Source organism: Varanus komodoensis, unplaced genomic scaffold (assembly GCF_004798865.1).
Source record: "Varanus komodoensis strain SLA01 unplaced genomic scaffold, ASM479886v1 scaffold7_1, whole genome shotgun sequence".
Classification (NCBI taxonomy): Eukaryota; Metazoa; Chordata; class Lepidosauria; order Squamata; family Varanidae; genus Varanus; species Varanus komodoensis.
The window spans coordinates 10,340,731-10,362,688 of record NW_025336479.1 but is presented as its reverse complement, the minus strand read 5'-3'; the positions used below and the strand labels follow the sequence as shown (position 1 = coordinate 10,362,688).

General features: G+C 43.3%; 1 protein-coding gene across 1 annotated transcript in view; it reads left to right on the top strand.

The window, feature by feature from the left end:
• The window catches only part of DNAH9 (dynein axonemal heavy chain 9), a 224,899-nt gene that overhangs the window by 22,908 nt on the left and 180,033 nt on the right, over positions 1-21,958 (top strand). Inside the window, exons 12-18 of the mRNA XM_044454085.1 lie at positions 4,310-4,532; positions 5,846-6,012; positions 14,106-14,976; positions 15,669-15,799; positions 16,406-16,532; positions 19,639-19,791; positions 20,662-20,787. Of these exons, the coding sequence (XP_044310020.1) occupies positions 4,310-4,532; positions 5,846-6,012; positions 14,106-14,976; positions 15,669-15,799; positions 16,406-16,532; positions 19,639-19,791; positions 20,662-20,787 (1,798 nt within the window). The remainder of the gene's footprint in view (positions 1-4,309; positions 4,533-5,845; positions 6,013-14,105; positions 14,977-15,668; positions 15,800-16,405; positions 16,533-19,638; positions 19,792-20,661; positions 20,788-21,958) is intronic.

Here is a 21,958-nt window from a genome sequence, read left to right as displayed (position 1 = left end):
GGAACAGCTGATCCGGTGCTGGGTTCCTTTCAACGAACCAGTAAGTGTCTTTCATCTTTCTGCTGTCTTCTGTAGCTTAGTGATAAAACTAAGTCATAATGGTATTGTTTTGTATGCCAAAGGTCCCAAATTCAATTCTTAGCATCTCCAGGTAAAGCAGAAGAAACTGCCTGAAACCCTGGACAGTTGCTATGCTTTGGCATTGACGATGGGGGCTAGATGGACCTATGGTCTGACTCAGTTGAACATAGCTGCCTATGTTCTTTAAAATTCTGCTGCACTGCTTTTTTGCTTGATTTGGTGCTTGATTTTCTTTGCTTGATTTCTTTGCTTTCTGTGCTTGATTTGGAGGTGTCATGTTCTCATCTATGTCCAGGTTAGTGGTAGGCAGAAGGAAGATCTCCAGATGTTTGATACCTCAACTCCTAGAACACCCTGCTAGCATAGCCAGTAATTAGGGACTGTGGGAGTTAACACCCAGAATGCTTTCTGTTCACCCCTTGGTTACTGAACTTTAATTCGAGATTTCCTCTGATCTGTATGTGGCAGTTGTTTTAAATGTGAGTGAGTTCTTTCATGATTGATGTGGTGTGGTTGGAGTGCTGGACTGGGGCTTGGGCTGTAGGCTTGGGAGTGATAGATTCTAATCTTTACTTGGCCCTGATGTTGACTGGGTAAATCTGGGTCAGTCACTGTCTCTTGACCTAACTTAGGTCACAGGACTGTTGTGAGCATAATACCACATAAGTGGCTTTGGTTCCCTTGTATGAGGGCCAGGACATGGGCACCTGTGTAAGGCAAGGCTTCACAACCAGTTAGGGGCCTGAGACAAAGAGCGAGTTTCCAGTCCAAGGTCGAAAGCAGAGGAGACGTTCAGTCTGATACCACACAAAGAGATAGCACAGTCCACAAAACAGTCCAGCCATGGGTTCTGGGTGGCTGAATTTGCATGGGACAGCTATGCCTGAGCCGCAAGGTTAAATTCATTCCTGGTGGCTTGCTGTTTAGGGAAATTGACCCCAGAATGAAAAAGGAGCAGGGATAACTGTCTTTCTCTCCGCAAGTACATAAAAGTGCTGGCTGTTCCCCTTGAAATCTGGCTGGTGAGCTTTCATGTGTTAAGCTGAAATACTCCCCCTATGTACAACCTGCATAATTTATGGATATACACACTTATTACAAAATGTTAGTAAGTCTTCAGTGAATTTGTTCCAAAAGAAATCAAGTTCAGGTAAGCGCTGAAGCACTGGAACTTATCAGTTGGAGATTTAGGTGCATGCTTAACAATAGCAACTTTCTCTTGGAGATAATTCATTCATTTTCATTTTTTATTTCCCCATGTTTTCTGACATCAGGCTATTCTATCTCTCAGTGTAATAACTCAAGTGTCCCTCACTTCACCCAAGGGGGTTAGTTGTGCTCATCCGTTGCAGCAGGAGCAGCAGAGGATCTTGTGGCCCCTTAAAGGCAAACACACTGATTCTGACATGAGCTTTTGTGGACACCTTTAGTGCATCATACAGTGCACAAAGGCTATGCTGAATGTGCTGTAATCATGCTTATGATGATCACTACTTGTGATTTTTGTTTTGTTGCCACAACTGGCCATGAAATTTCAAAGCAGAGTTGTGAGTGCGCAAAACTGGGAAGCATTTTAAGCCATCACTGGAAGTATGTAATGGAAGCTTTATTTACCCATGAGGTCATTGAATTTGGTCAGTTCTAAGAAAACAAGTACTGCTAGATTATCAGAACCTCTCCAGAAATGTTAGCAAGAATCCACAGAGTTAAATATGCTTTTACATCATGATGAGCATCATTTTTTTAAAAGAAGTGATCTTTTTTCAGTTTTTGCTGAGCAGAGAGGGTAAATTTTGTCAGATAAATTATTTATATTGTTTCTTCAAAATAAAAAAGATTACGGGTGATGGTTCCCTGCTGTGCTATGGGATGATGTTAGAATGTGTGATTAATTTGCATTTCATTTCTTCAAACATAAGACAAGTCCTGCTAGTGCAGGATCCTGTCTCCCACAGTGGCCAATCAGAGGAAGAAGCCTATGAGCTGGTCTCCAAAGCTGTAGCACTCTCATGCCGTTGCTTCTCAGCAGCTTGTATGCTGTAGCCTCTAAACCGCCCCTAAACATGGGGATCCCTTTTAACTATCATGGCAGATAGTCATTGTTCTGCCTTTCGTGCATTTTTCAGTTCTGTTTAATAATAATAATGATAACACGGTCAGAATGCGAGGCCATGTAGACTTGCGAAGTGTAATTAAATCATACTCAGATGGCATATGTAGTCACTTAGAGTGTTTGAAGAAGAGGTTCCTCACCAAAGCACACCAAAGGGAGTTTGTTTTGGAGTCATCGTTCTTTCCAATCCAAAGAGACCCAGAGTACCAAAAAAAGCAAGAAATGCAAAACCCTGTACAATCCCAGTTCTTGTACATTTCTGTAGTGAAGTTGTATTTTGTGCTTCTTTGGTGACTGAGATCCACAGGGACATTTGGATCCCTGTAGATGATGCAATCCATCCCCTGAAATGAGTCAGAAGAAGACCAAAACTTAAGGGATCTAAAGCAGTCAGAATACCAAGCTGCTCACAGTAATGATGGTGAAATTAGATTAGATTAGATACTACAGAAATTAGAAAAATGGTGGAGAAAACCTTGGATACCACTCATGATACTTAAAAGAGCAGAACTCAAACAAGAAATCTGCGTCTGTAGGGTAACATATCAACTCTCAATTTAAAATATACATTATAATCTGGTAAAAAGTACTGTTAAAGAATGCAAGGGTAAATACATAGTCAAGTATCAACAGGTTTACTGGAGGAATATTTTAACATAGTTTCCCTGCAAACTGGTCTCTTTCCCACTGCCTCTCTCCTTTTGTAATCTCAGCAGTTCGATAGGAGATACATTTAAGTACAGTCTTTTATTAAAGCAGACCAGCCAGAACTGGCTTTGTGATGCAAAGAGGTTAAAGTAAAGGTCCTTGGCAAAACTCATCCACCAGTTTAATGAGGCTGCTAATGGTGGACTCAATTCTGCCCATGCTAGAAAGTGAGTCCAAACTGAATTTATTTATTTATTTATTTAACGTTTTTATATTCTGTCCCCATTGCTACACAGTCTTGGGACGGCTCACAACAACAAATAAATAAAACAAATAGAATTACAATTACAATTAAAACTTGGAAACACACTGGCTGCATAATTAAAACTATAAATATTTTTATGGGGGAGAATTCCCCCTCCTTCCTTCCCCACCAAATGGAGTTAGTTCCATCCTTGGGGAGGTTCACACCACTTGGACCAGACAAGAAAGCCAGACATTACAAAATTGGTCTGTCGTTTGACATGGTGGTGGGCAACTGGATCAAATTACATCCCTCACTCTCTGACCAGAGTGTGCAACATCTCTCCCTGAACCACAGGTGATCTGATTCTCACCAGCTGCTTATCTTATCTTGAAACTTGCTTGTCTTTTATCTCAGTATGAAAGGACCCTGCCTCTTCTTCCAGTTCCTATTCAGAGTCTGAGTTATCCAACTTGGAATGCTGTATTTTGGGAGAAGCAGACCCAGTCCTTGCAATTGTTTAGAATGAAAGGATATTGAGATGTCTTACTCAGAAATGCATAATAATTAAATGCAAAAATTAACAAGCTGTATAATCAGAACTAACAGCATTAACTTAAATGCAACAGTGAATTTTCTAGTGACACAAGAAAATTATTGGGCAAATTGCTTTCACCATTTTGGTGGGAGTTTGACCTATGAATGTGAGACAAAGCTGTAATTTTAAATGGCTCTAAACTACAATCCTAACCTCTCAGATGTTGTCCAAGTGGGATTAGAATGGGGTGGAAGTGCCTCTGCACTGGTAGAGAAGAGCAGCACGTCTGCAGAGGCTATAATTATGCCCGCAGAAAACTGCATGGGTGAATGCTATTGCCAGCTTTGTTCCTACTGGTGGTAGGCCCTCACTTGAAGCTTTCTGGGAGTGTATCAGACCCGTGTTGGAAGTGGTCTAGGATCCGAAGCCCATGCATTTCTCTGTGAGGCCCAAATACAGGCCCCTTGTTTTCCATGTGGGGTAGGGGTGATAGGGGTATTCAGGTGCTTTCTTGGCCATCTTCCTATAAATAGTGATGTCTGAGTGTAGGAAGTGGACACACCTAGGAATGGTCTTCTTAGTTTGCTTATTTTGTTTATTTGTTGTACGGCCTGTGTGGTTGGTTAATTCTCATCATTCTCAACATGCCTTTCCTCTGTTTTTTTCTCCCTTGCTCTCTTTTTAGTTTGGCTGACCTTGAAGAATTTGTAAAAATTTCAGAGAGAGGTTTGAGCACCAAAACGGAGAAAGGCGATTATGAGGGCTTGGTGGACGTTATGGGTCACCTGATGGCTGTTAAAGATAGACAGACTAGCACTGATGCGATGTTTGAGCCCTTAAAACAAACAATTGAATTGCTGAAGACCTATGAACAGGAATTGCCAGCAGAAGTCTACAGGCAGCTGGAGGTGGGTGTAAACATGTCACCTATATGCAAACATTTGGACAGATTAAAAGCAGAAGTCATCTTAGAGCACAGTTATTTCCAGAATACTCGCCCATTATGCATGCAATGCATATAAAATAAAATATCTCTGATAAGTGAAGGGAAGAGGGTGGGTGCTAGTTGTATTCAGGAATTCAGAGTGTTCCTGAGATAGTTCCCTGTATGTGAATCCAGTGGACGGTCAGGAATACCTAATCCTATAGCACTGGTGAATCTAAGCAGAATCTGAAACTGGTCGGTGTCTGAATGGGAGACCAGTAGGAGCCCCAAAGAAGTTATTCAGAGCTTTCTAAAGAAAGAATGGGATAACAATAAACAGTTGCTTAAAATAAATATAAAATTATATTTCCATAGTCTCAGTGCAATTGCAAAGAATAGGAGTGTTTTGAGAAGAGAAGACTTCTAGCACTACCAAGCCAAAGGCTGTTCTGTCTCTTGTCTCTGGATGGAATCTTTTGTGATAAAAAAAAAAAAAGATGGAAGAAGTAGTGGGAAGACAAAGGAGGATTACAAATGGAAAACTTTGTTGTCTTGAGTGGTCCTAAAATTATATGTTTCAGGCAGAGGAAAGGCACAATTAAAGCATTGTTTGGAAGCACCCTAACTCCACTTTTGAAGAAACAATGCAAATGCAGCACTCTTAAGGCCAAATACTTAAAGCAAATTTGTTTATAAGCAAATCCCATTGAAATCAGGGAGGTTGAGTTCTGAGAAACATGGTCAGGAATGTTTTAATTTTTTCAGCTTTAATTTAAGGACTCCTTAATTTTCTTGCACTTAAATTACTGAAATACTCTCAAGATTTTCTTAAGATGCTTTTAAAATAGTTTGTAGGCACATTGCTGAATTAGAGTAGACTGAATATTTTTATCCAGCATTTTTCTTAAAACATTTCTTTTTGCTTGTAGCACTCTAGCATCTTTTTTGAAAGTTGGGGTTCAGAAACTTTAGTTGTGATGTATAGAAAACGCAGAAATGACTTACACCTTTCTCCTCTAAGGTCATTAAAATAATCTTTTGGGCTGCTGATACATGACCTATGTTGAGAGAGGGAAGAAACAATCTCTAATCAGGAAAATGTAATTAGAAAGGGGTAATAGTGCCAATTTATGCATAGACAAAATGATTATTATGGTCATGTTGTTGTAGACAGAGAACTTGTTATATTTCTTCAGCTTGTACACTATGGTCATGCTTGATACATTGCATGCCAAGTTGAGACTACCCAGTCAGGCTCTTGTTTTCTGTTTTCTTTTGTTCTCATTTTGCTTCCAGGAGCTGCCAGAAAAATGGAACAACCTGAAGAAGCTGGCAATGACTGTGAAGCAGCATGTGGCACCATTACAGGCCAACGAAGTAGCAGTTCTTCGCAAAAAGTGTGCTGCATTTGATGTGGAACAGCACAAATTCAGAGAGCGATTTCTCCAGGAGGCACCGTTCAGGTTGGACAGATCGCAGATGTGATCAAGGGGTGGAAGGCTTGCATGTTTTATTTGCTTATTTTTATTTATTTAGAACATTTCTGTCCTGACTTTTTGCAGGGCAGGGTGGAAATCCAGGCAATTTACAAAAGCAAGCAAACAAAAAATTGAAAAACAGAAATCACAAAGTCATAGTCAAACTTTTAGAATTAGCTTGATAACTTTTAAAATTTATTTTTATTGTGTAAATCAAAGCCAAAACCAAAACAAGAAAGGGGAAAAAAGAAGAAAAAAAGAAAGAACAATAAAATGCTGCAATTTTCTCACATAAAATTTAAGTAGTATAGTGTACATATATATACTATAGACCCCTAAATATTATATATATAGCAAGAGATGCTGATGTTACTGAAAATAATTATGCATAAACTTCCACAAAGGCAGACCAAATATTCATATATTCATTCATTTATAAATTGTGCCTAAAAACCATCTGTTCAAAGACTGAAGCTTTCATGAAGTTCTCCAGCCCACTGTGTTACTGCCGTTGGCTATTTACCTTCCAGTGTTGTTATGGTAGCCTTCTAGCTGTCAAAAGAACCTGGAGAATCCATTTATGTTGACTCTGTGTTAAATTCCAAGAATTAGATAGATAGGTAAGAAGAATGTGCGTATCTGTAAATTTTAAAGACATTTCCAACACAACATTTATATGAATTATTAGTTCCTCCCAAAAGGAAGCAGCCATTGGGCACTGTCAAAGATATGAATGGAAGTGTTAGCTATATTGCATCTTGAGCAATTATCCATTTTAATTAAGTTCTTGTTGGAAAGATGCTGTGAGTGTCAGGAGCAGGTCTCTCCCTCCCTTATTTCCTCTCCTGCAGAGTCAGATAAAACTTTAGAAACACAGTTCTTTTTTTAAAAAAGTGAACAGTATAAATCAAAGTATCATTCTCTTTGAGACGTGGGAGAAGCACCTGCGCATGTAAAGAGGTGAATCCAAATGGAAACTTGGATTTCAGAAAAAATCCCCTCCATTTCAGAAAAAGTTCTGCCTCTACCTTCAGGGTGGCTCCCGCTGCGTGAGGGCTAGATGGCGGGAATGCTGGACACTTAATTGGCCCTCTTGCTTCTGCTGTCACCTTCTTACTGGGTCAAGTCCCTCCCCCTGCTCTGTTCTGACATGTCTCCTTCATTTTGCAAGGTCAGCTGATTCTCATGCTCTGCCTGAGAATCTTTGCTAGGTAACCTTGACCCTGCCAAGTTACTTGCGCACCTTTACTCTTCCACCTCCTCCTCAAAATTGGATGATTCTGTCTGATCGTACTGCGAGAGATGTGTCCCCTCTCTGCAGTGCATCCAATAGATCTGAAATATCATGTTTGCTGAATTGAATGTAACTGAGGATCTGGGTTCCCTTCTGAAATAGATGCCATGGAGGTATTTATTTATTTTTTACAAACATTTATATCCCGTCCTTCTGACAAGTGCTCAGGATGGCTTACACAGTGTAAAATACTACAATAGTACAATAATAAAACAAGGATTATTAAAGCAATATTAAATTATTAAAACAGTATAAAACAGCACATCATAAAACTAAGAGAAAGAGAGGAGGAGGAAAAGAATTGAAAATGCAACTGTGGGGAAAAATCTTGAAACATATAAAACCTTAATAATTTGTATTAATATTAATAATTTATTAAAATTATGGTTAAATAAAAAGGTCTTTACCTGGCACCAGAAGGAGTATAACGTCGGCGCTAGGTGGACCTCTCTGGGGAGTGCATTCCAAAGTCTGGGCTCTTCTGCGGAGAAGGCCTTCCTCCAGGTAGACACCCTCTGTACCTCCTTCAAAGAGGGTTCCTGGAGCAAGGCCTCCCCTGCTGATCTTAAGGGGCATGAAGGCATGTAGGGAAGGAGGTGATCCTTCAGGTATTCTGGTCCTAAGCTGTTTAGGGCTTTATAGGTTAATACCAGCACCTTGAATTGGGCCTGGACTTCAATTGGGAGCCAGTGTAGCTGATAGAGGACTGGCATTATATGAGAATAATGACTGGCCCCTGTCAGCAACCTGGCAGCTCTGTTCTGTACCAGCTGAAGTATCCGGACCATTTTCAAGGGCAGCCCCACATAGAGCGCATTACAGTAATCCAACCAGGAGGTTACCAGGGCATGTATCACCGTTGCGAGGCAGTGCTGGAGGAAGGTGCTTCTCGCCACCACAGTCACCTGGGTTTCCAGGGATAGCTCTGGGTCAAGGAGCACTCCCAAGCTGCGGACCCTGTCCTTTAGAGGGAATGCAACCCTGTCCAGGACAGGACCAAGATCACTTACCTGAAAACCCAAACCACCCACCAAAAGGACCTCTGTCTTACCTGGATTGAGTCTCAGTTTATTGGCCCTCATCCAGCCCATTACCTGAGCCAGGCACTGGTTCAGGACAGCCACTGCCTCAGTGTAGATGTGAACGAGAGGTAGAGCTGGGTGTCATCAGCATACTGATGACTCCACAGCTCAAACCTCCTGATGACCTCTCGCAGCGGTTTCATGTAGATGTTAAAGAGCATGGGGGACAAAATCAAGGTACTCCATTGATTGGGCAAAACATTTATTTGTTCATTATTTATTTATTAAAGGTTTTTATAACCTGTTCTTTTAGCTAGATTGGCTCTCAGAATGGCTTACAAATCAACAATCTAAAAATGTAAAACATTCAATATATTACAAAATGTCACAACCAATCAGGAGGCAGTTAGAATAAGTAGTAATAAAATATATGCTAAAACAATATCATACCATGCCAGTAACTAATAGAATAAAAACCAATATAAAATCCATGAATTTAACAATTAAGTTAACAATAGATTACCAATTAAAATGCGGGGAAAATAGAAAAGTTTTAACTTGGCGCTGAAATAGGATGCTCCAATTCATTCCATTCTTGCTTAAGTTTCAGTGTATCATATTTACTTACTGCTATTAGTCATTTTTAAACTTGACTGGTGGGCTGGTGTACCTGTTCAGCCTCAATCAGTACTTCCAGTAACAAAAGGGACTTTTTAGTGTTAAAAGCAGTAGAACTGAACCTTGATTATAACAAATGTTTCTATTTTAAATAATTGCATTCAGCCATAGTTGGAAAATCATATTAATCAAAACACGCAAACAGAAAATGTCAGGAAGTTATTACTGAGACCTACAAGCTGACTGAAAATAAAAATCAACCTGTCTGTCCAAAACCTCAAGACAAATGTTTTTTCCCAGTCCTAAAGTCTTGGATTTTCCCTCCAGGTTAATTTTTCATGTGAAAATAAATCATACTGCAATTGAAAGCATTACATTACAGTTCTCCTGCTGCTGTATTTGTAGGAGGCACCCTATATGTTTTGGTGTGCTGAGAACCCAGTGAAATTTGTTTGAGAAAAGGACCCAAACACGAGCATTTCAAAACTGACCACAGAAAGAAGTCTAATCTGAGTGGAAAAGACCAATGTAATGCAAGGAATAGATAAGTCAGACAATGCATTCTTTTCCATTATATTTGGGGCAGAAAGCGACCCCATAGGTATTAATGAAACAAAGCATTAGGTTTCTGGAATACTTGCATGATATAGTAAAGGAATACCATGTAAAATATAATCAGTTTGAGGTATTGCATTCAATTTAAGTGCATTTAGCCTACTTCATAGACTTTAAAGATGTCCACCTACCCACTTCTCATGTGATCTCATTAATCAACTTAATTGAATTAGGTTAATCATTTGAGAATTATCTCTAGAGACAAATATTCCCAAATAAGTGATAAACTCTGAGTAGAGTCTGAATTACCCATTACCTAGTACACTATGAGGTATAATACTTCCAATTGATGTCAGCTCAGATTTTGACCAATTAATAGAACATCCAGATAAATATCCAAAAGTATTAATCCCCTGTATCAAAGCTGGAACATGTGAAATCAATACTAGAAATTCATTGGCTAAAGAATGCTAGGGATGTGTAAAGAATCTGTTGGATTTCCTGGTTTCAGTTTTCTGGACTGTGGTCTGTAAGCTGGTGGCCCTGAGAACAAGTTCAGGTTGGGTGCACCCCAGTGTTCATGGAATGCTCACCAGGTATCAGGTCCCATTGTGCATGATGGCCTCTCTTGCACCTGCTGTGCAAATGAAGTCCTTCCACATACATGACTTCACCCACATGCTGCATGTGATGTGGAAGCTTGCTGGGCTGGCATAGAATGTCCCTCACTATGCTGAAGCAGGGGGCTGAAAGCAGGCAAACAGGCTGACGTAACATTGTCGAAGTGTGTTGCACAGATATTACGCCATGCAGGCACTGTGTGGGTATCAAGTGAGAATTTATTATTTATTTATTTTTATTTATTTAGACAGCTTATATGCTGCCCCCTTTGCATAAGTCTCGGGGCGGCTTACAATCATTAAAATCCCGCATATAAATACAAAAAATACATAGAATACATAAAATAGTGGAAACAGCCTGGTCAGTTTAAAATCAATAAATAAACCTTAACAATTAAAATAGCATTTAAATAAGAAGGTCTTGGCCTGGCGCCGAAAAGCAAATAACGAGGGTGCCAGGTGGACCTCTCTGGGGAGTGCATTCCATAGGTTGGGTGCCACCGCAGAGAAAGCCCTCCTCCGAGTACTCACCCTCCTAATATCCTTCACAGAGGGTTCCCGGAGAAGGGCCTCTGCCGCTGATCTCAAGGAGCAGGAGGGCATATATGGACGCAGGCGCTCCTTTAGGTAACCAGGACCTAAGCCGTTCAGGGCTTTGTAGGTGATAACCACCAGTGGAGCTGACGGAGGACTGGAGTTATGTGAGCACAACGCCCAGTCCCCGTCAGCAGCCTGGCAGCTCTACTTTGGACCAATTGAAGTATCCGGACCCTCTTCAAGGGCAGCCGCACGTAGCGTGCATTACAGAAGTCTAATTGGGAAGTGACCAATGTGTGTGTCACTGTTGCCAGACAGTCGTTCTCCAGGTAGGGATGCAGCTGATGGATCAACCGAAGCTGAAGGAAAGCGCTCCTCGCCACTGCTGTTACTTGAGCTTCCAACGATAGCTCTGAGTCGAGGAGCACTCGCAAGCTGCAGACCCTGTCCTTAAGAGGGAGTGCAACTCCATTCAGGACAAGGTCAAAGTTCCCCATCCCAAAGCCCGATCCACCTACCAACAGGACCTCTGTCTTGTCTGGATTGAGCTTCAGTTTATTGGCCCTCATCCAGCCCATTACCTCGGCCAGGCACTGGTTCAGTACAGCCACTGCCTCACCTGGATCAGTTGAGAAAGAGAGGTAGAGCTGGGTATCATCAGCGTACTGATGATTCCTCAGCCCATGCCTCCTGATGACCTGTCCCAGCGGTTTCATGTAGATGTTAAATAGCATGGGGGACAAAATGGATCCCTGCGGTACTCCATGGCATAGCTGCCATGGCTCAGAGCCATAGTCCCCCAGCATCACCTTCTGGAATCAGCCATTGAGATAGGAGCGGAACCACTGCAAAGCAGTGCCTCTGACCCCCAATCCCGCTAGCCTATCCAGAATGATACCATGGTCGATGGTATCGAAAGCCGCTGAGAGGTCCAGGAGAACCAACAGGGACGCACTCCCCCTGTCTTTCTCCCTGCACAGGTCATCATACAGGGCGACCAAGGCAGATTCAGTACAATACCCAGGTCTGAAGCTGGACTGAAATGGGTCCAGATAATCAGTTTCATCCAAGGGTGCTTGGAGTTGTCCCGCCACCACCCGCTCTAACACCTTGCCCAGAAACGGGATGTTGGTCACCGGTCTATAATTGGTGGCCATCTCTGGATCCAGTGACGCCTTCTTCAGGACAGGCCGGACTACTGCCTCCTTTAAAGGGGCAGGTACCCGGCCATCCCTCAGAGAGGCATTGACAACCTCCAGGATCCAGGTCCCTATCCCGTGCTTGGCTTTGTTAAGTAGCCAAGATGGGCAAGGGTCCGGTAAGCAGGTGGTGGGACGTACTTGTTCAAGCACCTTGTCCACATCATCAGGCCGCAATAACTGAGTCCAGCTCGTGACGAATCTGAGCGATTTTCTCCTTAAAATGCTTGGCAAAGTCATCACAGCGGGCCATCGAGGGTGGTACCAGGTCTTTATTAGGGTCTGGGTGAACCAGCCCTTGTACCACCCGAAAAAGCTCCACTGGATGGCATTGTGAGGAGGCAATGGAAGCGGAGAAAAATTTCTTTTTCGCCACCTTTAACGCTACAACATAGGCCTGATAATTGGCTCTTAAGTGTGTTTGGTCAGATTCATCCCGTGATTTCCTCCACCTACGCTCTAGCCGTCTCCCAACCCGCTTCATCTCCCATAATTCAGGTGTGTACCAAGGGGATGAACGGGCTCTGCCCGGTGGGAGAGGATGCTTAGGAGTGATCGTGTCAATAGACCTGGTCATTTCCCCATTCTACAGTTCGACCAGAGCTTCGACAGGAGCACCAGCCTTGTCAACTGGAAATTCCCCCAGGGCCTTCAGGAAACCATCCGGATCCATCTGGGGGCGGACCAACACAATCGGGTCCGCACCCTTACAGAGGAAAAGGCTGCTCTCGAGCTCAAACCTCACGAGGAAGTGATCTGACCATGACAGGGGAGTCAGACATAAAGTCCTCACCCTCAGATCCCCCTCTTCCTGCCCTGTCGAGAAAACCAGGTCCAGGGTGTGTCCACTTTCATGGGTCAGGCCAGTGACATGTTGAGACAGCCCCATGGCCATCATGGAGGCCATGAAGTCCTGAGCTGCCCCAGTCAGAACTGTCTTGACATGGAGATTGAAGTCCCCCAGGACCAACATCCTGGGGGTCCTCAACACCAGGTCTGAGACGATCTCTGTCAGCTCAGGCAGGGAATTTGCTGGGCAGAAGGGTGCACAGTACACCAACAGAATCCCCAGTCTGTCTTGATCGTCCAACACCAAGTAGAGGCACTCTAGACCTGGCCTTGAGAGAACAAGAAGCCCCGTGAGGGAGATGGAAGCTCGGTAAACCAAAGCAACCCCCCTCCCCTCCCCTCCCCTCCCCTCCAGGCGTGGTCGGTGCTGGACCAGATATCCGGGCGGGCATAGTTGAGAGAGGGACACATCCCCCTCCTCTCCCATCCAGGTCTCGGTTATGCAGGCCAGGTCGGCCCCCTCATCCACAATCAAGTTGTGGATGAGGGATGACTTATTATGGACCGACCTGGCATTGAGCAGCAGCACTGTCAGGCCTGAGGGGCAGTTGACAAGCCTACCCGGCACCCTCCGGCTGGGGAAGTAACCAGAAGGGGGGACAGTTGTCAACCATCTGTCCCACCTTCTTCTATGCAGACCTGTTAGACCCCCCAACGCCTTAACGTCCATTGCCCAAGACCACCCCAATGGCTGCGCCCATACACTCCCCAGGTGCAGCCAGGTCGGAATCCATTAAAATAAGCAAAATAAAATCACCTAAAAACAATTAAAAACACTAAAAACCCGCAGCCACATGACTTACCACAAAGTCCCAGGCCAGCCCAGGCCCCGCACGGCCCCCAACGGTCCCAAACGACATCACTGCTCTTCGGCTGCCGGCCCTTCGGCCGTGGCCGGTGGGTTAAAGTCCGCGGCTCTTCCTCCTCCGTGCCCCACCCCCAGACTGGCACAGCTCTCACCCAGGCCAGAGGGGGGTGGCTGGAGCAGGGCACATGGAGCACTCGCCGACCAGGTGGTGATGGCGGGCCGGCAGCGGGCCGGCGGTTGTCTTCCGGGCGGTGGCGGCGACAGGTCTTCCCGGGTGGTGAGGGTGGGCAGTCTGTCCCAGTCCGTCCCTCCGTGGGGCCGGCTCGGCCACGGCCGGCGGGTTAAAGCCTGCGGCTCCTCCTCCTCCGCGCCCTGCCCCCAGACTGGTGCAGCTTTCACCCACGCTGGAGGGTGGGGGCGGAGCAGGCCGCGTGGAGCACTCGCCGGCCAGGTGGTGATGGTGGGCCAGCAGCGTCCTGGCGGTGGTCTTCCGGGCGGGGCTCAAGGAAGAAATATAGTGGCGCTCAAGGAAGAAATACAGTCCTAATGAAAGGAAATTTAAAATTTGCTTCCTAGGATTGATGCAACAAATCCTTATCAAATGCTGGATACATCCCACAGAGAGCTTAAGCAAATGGAAGTTACCATGGCTTCAATTTATGAATCAGCTGACTTGTTTGAAGTCAATGTTCCAGATTACAAGCAGCTCAAAAAGTGTCGAAAGGAAGTATGCATTCTTAAAGAACTCTGGGATATGATCTCCATAGTAACTTCTAGCATAAATGATTGGGAGACTACTAAATGGAAGGAGATTAATGTTGAAAACATGGAAATGGAGTGCAAAAAGTTTGCCAAAGACACTAGGAACCTGGATAAAGAAATGAGGGCCTGGGATGCTTTCTCTGGGTTGGACAACAGAGTAAAAAATATCCTGACGTCACTGCGAGCAGTGTCAGAACTACAAAACCCTGCCATTCGGGAGAGGCATTGGAAGCAATTGATGCAAGCAACAGGTGTGCAATTCACAATGGATGCAGACACCACCCTGGCAGACTTGCTCAGACTCAACTTGCATAACTTTGAGGATGAGGTTCGGAGCATTGTGGACAAAGCCATTAAAGAAATGGGCATGGAGAAGGTTGTGAAGGAACTGAAGACAACCTGGGCCAGCATGGAATTTCAGTACGAAGCTCACCCCCGTACAAATGTCCCACTGCTGAAATCAGATGAAGAATTGATTGAGACCCTTGAAGACAACCAAGTCCAGCTGCAGAACCTGATGACATCTAAGTACATAGCTTTCTTCTTAGAGGAAGTGTCTTCCTGGCAGAGGAAGCTGTCTACCGCAGATTCTGTAATTTCTATCTGGTTTGAAGTTCAGCGGACCTGGTCTCACTTGGAAAGCATATTCATTGGATCAGAAGATATCCGGGCACAACTTCCTGAGGTAAACAAAAAAGCAGTTCTTTCTTGTCCATGGGAAAACTCTGGTGTCACTCTTCATCATTCAGGGAGCATTTGCTTGCAAGAAGCAGCTGCTTGAATCCTGACTATTCATTTCTATAGTTATTCAAGGTACCTCATGCATTGGCTTCCAAGACATGGCCCAGTTAACTAGAATCACAGATTCAGCTGTGCTGGCTAGGGGTGATGGAAATTCAAATCCAACATATGGGTTGGAGAATCTCCCAAGAAATGGATTATTTGGCAGAAGCAATAACAGATAAAGTGGTATAAAGTATGGTCAATATGGTTTTGAACTACAGCTCTAATCAACCCTGTTACCATGGCCAATGGTCAGGAATTATGGAAGCTGTAATCTGAAACATCTGAAAGACATTATGTTCCCTCTCCCTTGTATAAATAGTTCTTATAAAAAAGTAGCAAGAGTGAAGGATGCTTTTAGCTCTGCTAAATTCACTTTGGTTGATGCAGGAAGACTGCCTTCCATCCTCTGGGATGCTACTAGGGAATGTATAAGACCTATGGTATTTTCTGTAGACACAGAGATAGGAGGGGAATAGCTTCTACCCATGATAAACAATCTGCTGCACTTTTGGGATAAGAAACTTTATCCAGAGTTTTGTATATGGAAGATGGAGGAAGCTGAGAGAAGACTCCTTGTCTTGTCATTCATAGGATTCCAAGCGCTTTGAGGGGATTGATGTTAATTTTAAAGAGCTGGCATATGAAGCTGAAAAAACCCCGAATGTAGTAGAGGCAACCAACAAGGCTGGCCTTTATGAACAATTGGAAGATATCCAAAACAGGTGGGTGAGACATACTGTATACACCTGACTCTTGTGCAATGTTATTTCTTGTCAGGCAGCCTTTACTTGCGGTGTTACTCTTTAGGTTCTTTCTGCATGAATATAATGCTTAATCAGGTTTTAGGCCATGGTAAATCTCTGTATAGCTTAAAGAGCCATCTTGAGAACATTCAGGAGTGTTTCACATGCTATGTACTTAAATCATGCAGTTAAAATATTAGAAGTACAATCCTATGCCAATTTAGAGAGAAAAAGTACCTACAGGCCCTGACATGCCCCAACCAGTCTTTTTCTGTTTAAACTTGCATAGGATTACATCCTAAACTTCCTTTTGAAAATGTAATTAGTGATCAAAAATGCATGTTTTGGTTGTGTGTAATAAAAATACACATGCTGGGAAAACAGAGACTGGCTACAGCTCTCCACATCATGCATGTTTGGTGGAAAATGCATAGTTGCAACATGTGTGGTGACTCCAAAAAGTTCTAGGAACAAATTAGCAACTAAGTGCTGCCTGGAAAGTACAGGTGCATGTGTGTTGGCTTTTTCCAGATTTATACAACTGTGTGTTAATTTTGTCTTTATGTGTTATTTTGTGCTTGTCAGACTGTCTTTGTGTGAAAAGGCTTTGGCTGAGTATTTGGATACTAAGCGGTTGGCCTTTCCCAGGTTTTATTTTATTTCCTCTGCTGATTTACTGGATATTCTTTCAAATGGCACCAACCCACAGCTGGTAAGAGACATGTCAGTTCCTTTTCTAGTTATAGAAATAGTATCTTGCAGAATGTACTGGATACTTGCAGTAGAAAGTGGATACTGTACTTTCAGTGCTGTGACATTGACCATCAAGCTTTCCTCTCAAGAAGCGTTGCATTTTTGAACCACCACTAGATGGCAGACTGTACACTTTCTACTTTGTAATCTTCATAGACTCTTATTACAGCTAGGGATGCTGGAGAAAACGGCAATGGATTCAGATGCATTCAATTTTCTAGGAATCCAATCCATGGATTCTGCAGTAGACTGGCTTTTCCTGAGTTGCATAGAGTTGGAGGAAATATGGACTATTTTTGTAATTTCCGGAATTATAGAGAAATAGGAAAAATGATTTTTTAAAAAAAGGGCACTCCCCCACTCCCCCAAAAATTGAAGGCATGAAAATATGCAGCTTGGGAGGATTTGCACATTTTCACAAGTACAGATGTGTGCAAGTGCAAAATTGTGGAAGTATGCACAAACATGTTTCAGAAATTGAAAAAAATCCAATTTTGTCAATGAATGGACAGCAGAAGCCAAGGCAGTTGACCATCTATGATAGATAGATAGATAGATAGATAGATGAAAAGAATGGCAAAGAAAACAGATTTAAATCTGTTTGACAAATTAATTATGTCTAGTCACCGTATAATTTTCATAGAAGGATGAGAAAAATTTCTTACCTGGGTATAAGGGTGCTTGCAGCTGAAGGGGGGGTGCAGGTGGAGGAGCTGTTTGGAACGTTATACCTGCAAGCAGCATGGGAGCAGTGCTGCAGGGTGGCCAGATGCAAAAGAGGCAGGGCTGCTGCACCTTTGATGGTTGTGTGGGAGGGAGAATTGCAGCAAGTGTAGCATGCATGAGAGGCTGCAGCTACTGAAATGTCCATTCCTTGGCAATGATTAAAGGTACAAGAACCATGTCCTCTTTCACATTTGGTCATGGTACTAAGCTGATCCTGAAGGTGATTGCCGCTAGTTAGTCCAGAACAGTCAGGCCTGCAGAAACAAATCTGTAGTCCTCTCCCCACGTTTGGTAGCTCTTCATTATGGAGCCTTCCTCCACTCCATCCAAGTTAATACTGTTGTTAGGAAAAGCTTCTGCCTGGACAAGACTGAAGCATTTACAGAGTTTGCAAAAGCCACAGCAGTTTTTATAAGGTGTAAACCCCAGTACCAGCAAATTCAAATTATTTGTAACAGAAGGAACATGATTAAGTTTTTTTTCCTTTTCTTTCAAACCACAAAATCCATTTTTTTCTCCTCTTATTCCTAACCCACTCTTTTAATTTTCTTTCTCTGGTAGAGATACTGCTTCTAAAGTAGGTTAGTTTTGTGGGGCAAAGATAGCAGGCAAGATTTCATGAGAGACTCATTTGGTGCTTCCAAAACACCCTTGGATATTTTTGCATCCCAGACAAATCTAGGAGTGACACCTTTGTGGACGTCCCCTTCCTTTCTTCCTCCTCTACTCCTGGTTATATTTGTTTCTATACCTGACAATGCTTGTCATGAGCCTCCTTTTACTGCTTTTTTCTAATCACATGCAGAGCGTACAGAGCAAAAACCCAGGTCAGAGGGTGCAGCTAGTGTTATAGGTGGTAAAAGCTCCAGCGGTGCTATCCATGCTTCATGTCACTGTTGATGGCTGCCAGCCAAAGCAAAACAGTAAGCTCAGCTCTGCCTGTTTCCCCTAGCATCAACAATGCCCACAATGCCATATTTCAGATCGGGGCAATCATGAATCAGATATTTTCAGGTGTGATGCAGTGTTAATATGGGTTGGAGTCCCAAAGGTGTTTCTTAAGGGCATAAGAAGAGCTCTGCAGGATCACACCAAAGCCTGTCTAGTTCAGCCCCCTGTTCACACAAGGTGCACTGAGAAATCCACAAGGAAGACAGGAGTGTGAGTTCTCTCTACTGAGAGCTGGAATGTGGTAATGTGGACAGGGCTGAGGAACCAGCTGGAGTCCTCTGCATGCTGTTGGACTCAACATCCATCGGTCTCCGTCAGCATGGGCAATAGGCAGGCAGGATAGAACCTGGAGTCGAACAGCATCTGGAGGGTCACTGATTTCCCATCGCTGCTCTAGAGTGTCAAGCAAATGTTATCTGTATTCAGGTTCCTGTTAAAGTGCTTGTTGACTCTCATTCTAACTGTCTCTAGATGATAGATAGATACAGATATAGGGAAAGAGAAGAATAGCAGAGAGAAAGAAAGATAGTCTTCTCTCTTATGCTTGCCACCAGTACTGTCCAGAATCTTGCACATCTGTTTTGTTTCCTAATAAACTTCTTGATTTCAGCCTAATTTGACCATTATGTAACTAATTGCTTCTGCACACACAGAAAGTCAAAAAAGCAAGCAAGCAAGTGAAGGCATTGATTTCTTCCAGTGCAGAATGCTTCTCACCTATTTATTGGGCTCAGAACTTCACATTTGATCAATGCCTCAAAACACAGCAGAAGACACAGGAAACTCAAAGAAAAATAGTGCCTTGAAAGGCTCACCAGTATAAGAAGGAATTCTTTGAGTTGTGTCTGTTACTCCTATTTAAAGCGATTTGCTGTAAAATCAAAATAAATGTCAAGTAGAATCAAATATGGATAAACCTGTGGCCTTTTCATTGTTGTCTCTGAGCTCTGTCTGCTGATTCCAGGAGGAGGATTAAATACACAACAATTTTATCTTAGTGGGCCCAGTATTGAACCTTCAATGATTTAAGGGCAATTGAAAGCTTTAGGGGACCAGTTGGTGGAAAATGAGAAGGCTTTATATACAGTTTATCAAATGGAAGGAAGGATGTTTTGTACATAAAAGAAGCTTTATTTCAGGATTGCAGAGAGCTCTTTCTGCAAGCTGCTGAATGCCAATTATGGCTGCTGGGCATTTTGTAAATTTTAGAACTGTGAAAGAAAGAGCATAAGCTAAGAACATTGGGCAATAAATGGAAGCTAACTTTCTCTTTGACAACAATACTATTATTTGAGGTAATGCCAGAGAATGGGGGTTCAAAGTATTGTAAAGGACCCCCTTTCCAAACATCAGTGCTGTTTTGTGTTCAGCCTTAGTTCGTTTTTCAGGTTCAGCGCCATCTTTCCAAACTCTTTGACAATATGGCGAAGATGAAATTCCAAGTGGATTCTGACCAAAACCCAACCAAGCTGGGCTTAGGAATGTACAGTAAAGAAGAAGAGTATGTTACTTTTAGTGAACCATGTGACTGCAGTGGACAGGTGAGGTTATGCCAAGGAACCAGCTTGTTTTCGTGAATAAGTTAGGCTGAATATGAGAGTATGGCAATGATAGTGAAAAATGCATGCAAACTTAAAAAGTACTGCAAAAGAAAGTGCTTTTTGAGCTGATGAAGTAGCAACAGAAACAATATGCAAGGCATTATTTTAAAGCTCAGCTTTATTTGCATTGGGCCATAAACTATTTAGATCATCCTTCCTCAATATGGTGTCCGCCAGTTACTTGGTACCTCCACTTCTGTCAGCTCTGACCAGCAAGACCAATAGCCAGGAATGCTGTGTACTGTGGTCCCAAATATCTGGCAGGCACCAGGTATTTGCTGATTTAGCAGTTTCCAAGACTGTATTTGGGCCTAGCAGACTACGGAGGAGGCTTCTGGATCCTTGATGCAGCATGCATGCAGCCATTCATCCTCCGTTGTGCACACACGGTTGTGTGCCTCAATGACTTTTGCCTAGCCCAGTTTTTTATTCAGTGCTTAGAATAACATAAGATTATTTTTCCCACTAATATTTTTCCCCCAACCCACACACAGAACCAACCCTGCAGGAAAAGGGATGTAACAATGTTTCACCTTTTATTTCCTGTGCACTTCTATAACTGTTATAAAAGGGGATATAACTACTTAACAGCCACTGCAATTACTTCTTGACAGCCCTCAGAGGCTGTAGGATGTGGGTGTTTGCTAGCAAGCAGGGAAGATTGAGCCAGTCCCAAGTATGAAACAATGCCTGGGCTTTTTGTTAGAGATGCAGCACGACAAATACCTTTTGTAGTTATGAGGAGCAAACAAAGAACCATCTCCAGGGAGTGTAACGTAGATGGGAAATACCTGGTTTCTTTTTCTCTAGGTGGAGAGCTGGCTGAACCGAGTGCTGGACAGCATGCGGGCCACTGTGAGGCATGAGATGACGGAGGCTGTGATGGCTTATGAGGAAAAGGCTAGAGAACAATGGCTTTTTGACTATCCTGCACAGGTACTGCTTTGTTTTTGTCCCTGCTTAAACGATCTTTGTACAGGATGTATCTGGTGGAGCCCTGTTTGCCTTCTACTCCTGAGCATCTGCCACTTCTGGAACCTGGGGTAGTCCTCTTGTATAGGACCAGCAGTAATCTGTCCTTCTCTGAAGATAAGTGGGGTTGCTTATTAAGAGGCACTGCCCATGTAGCTTTGGTGTTTCTGGTTGTTAATATCAGTGTTCAACATTGGTTTGTGGGCTGGAGTTCAGAGAGCAGGAGCAACCCATTGGATTACTATGAAGCAGAGTCCTATGAAGGTTGTGGAAAACAAAGCTTTGGTATTAATAAGAGATGTCTACCAAATGTTCCTTGCTAGGGATAAAACCCAAGGGAGAATCAGAGGCATGTGTAGCTCAAGAACTCCAGAAAGCGGATAAGAAATGTAAAGCCAAGCCCAGGAAGAAATAAAGGTCAACAGTAAAGCATTAAGAGTAGCTCTTTAATAAGATTTTTAAAAGCTGTATTCTAATTTCCTACCCCGACAAAAGAACAGCATGGTCCTAATCTTGCCCGCGATTGAGAGAGCAATCCTATATTAAATAGGTAGCAAGAACTCTCTTTTAAAAATCACCCAGAATGTTTTTACCATTGTAGTGTGAAGAATAATTAACACGGGCTACATATTTTAATCTTAAATAGTCTTGGAAAATCTCCCCAAGGTGGAATCTCTATTCTGGTCCATAGTGCAGACTCCTTTTCAGGGCACTTGGGCAAGACATTCTGAAAGGGAATGTCTCTACTTTCTCACAGCTGCTGTCATCTGCTGCTCTTGCCCCTCATCCTTTTTCTCATCACCAATATCATTTCTTCACTTGACAGGCAGAGAACCAGTCAGCAAGCAGGCTGTGGCACCAACTCCTCCTCCTCCCCACATCTGTTGTCTGGGCCTGAGTAAAATGAAGGTGAACAGGCAGGCTACAGTGGAGAAAAGGAGGGGCGGGGCAGGGGCTGTGGGCTGCTCTTGGGGTGTAGGCCCTTATAAGATGCCCACTCATGCCTGCCGTTGGTGCTTGCCCTGCTAGTCCACATCAGGAAGATTGAGGTGTCCCATAACTGGAGCAAAAAGAACAAAGGCACAGTCCAGTTGCTGCTTAAATGGTTTTATTTTTCTGTATGAACACAGGGTTC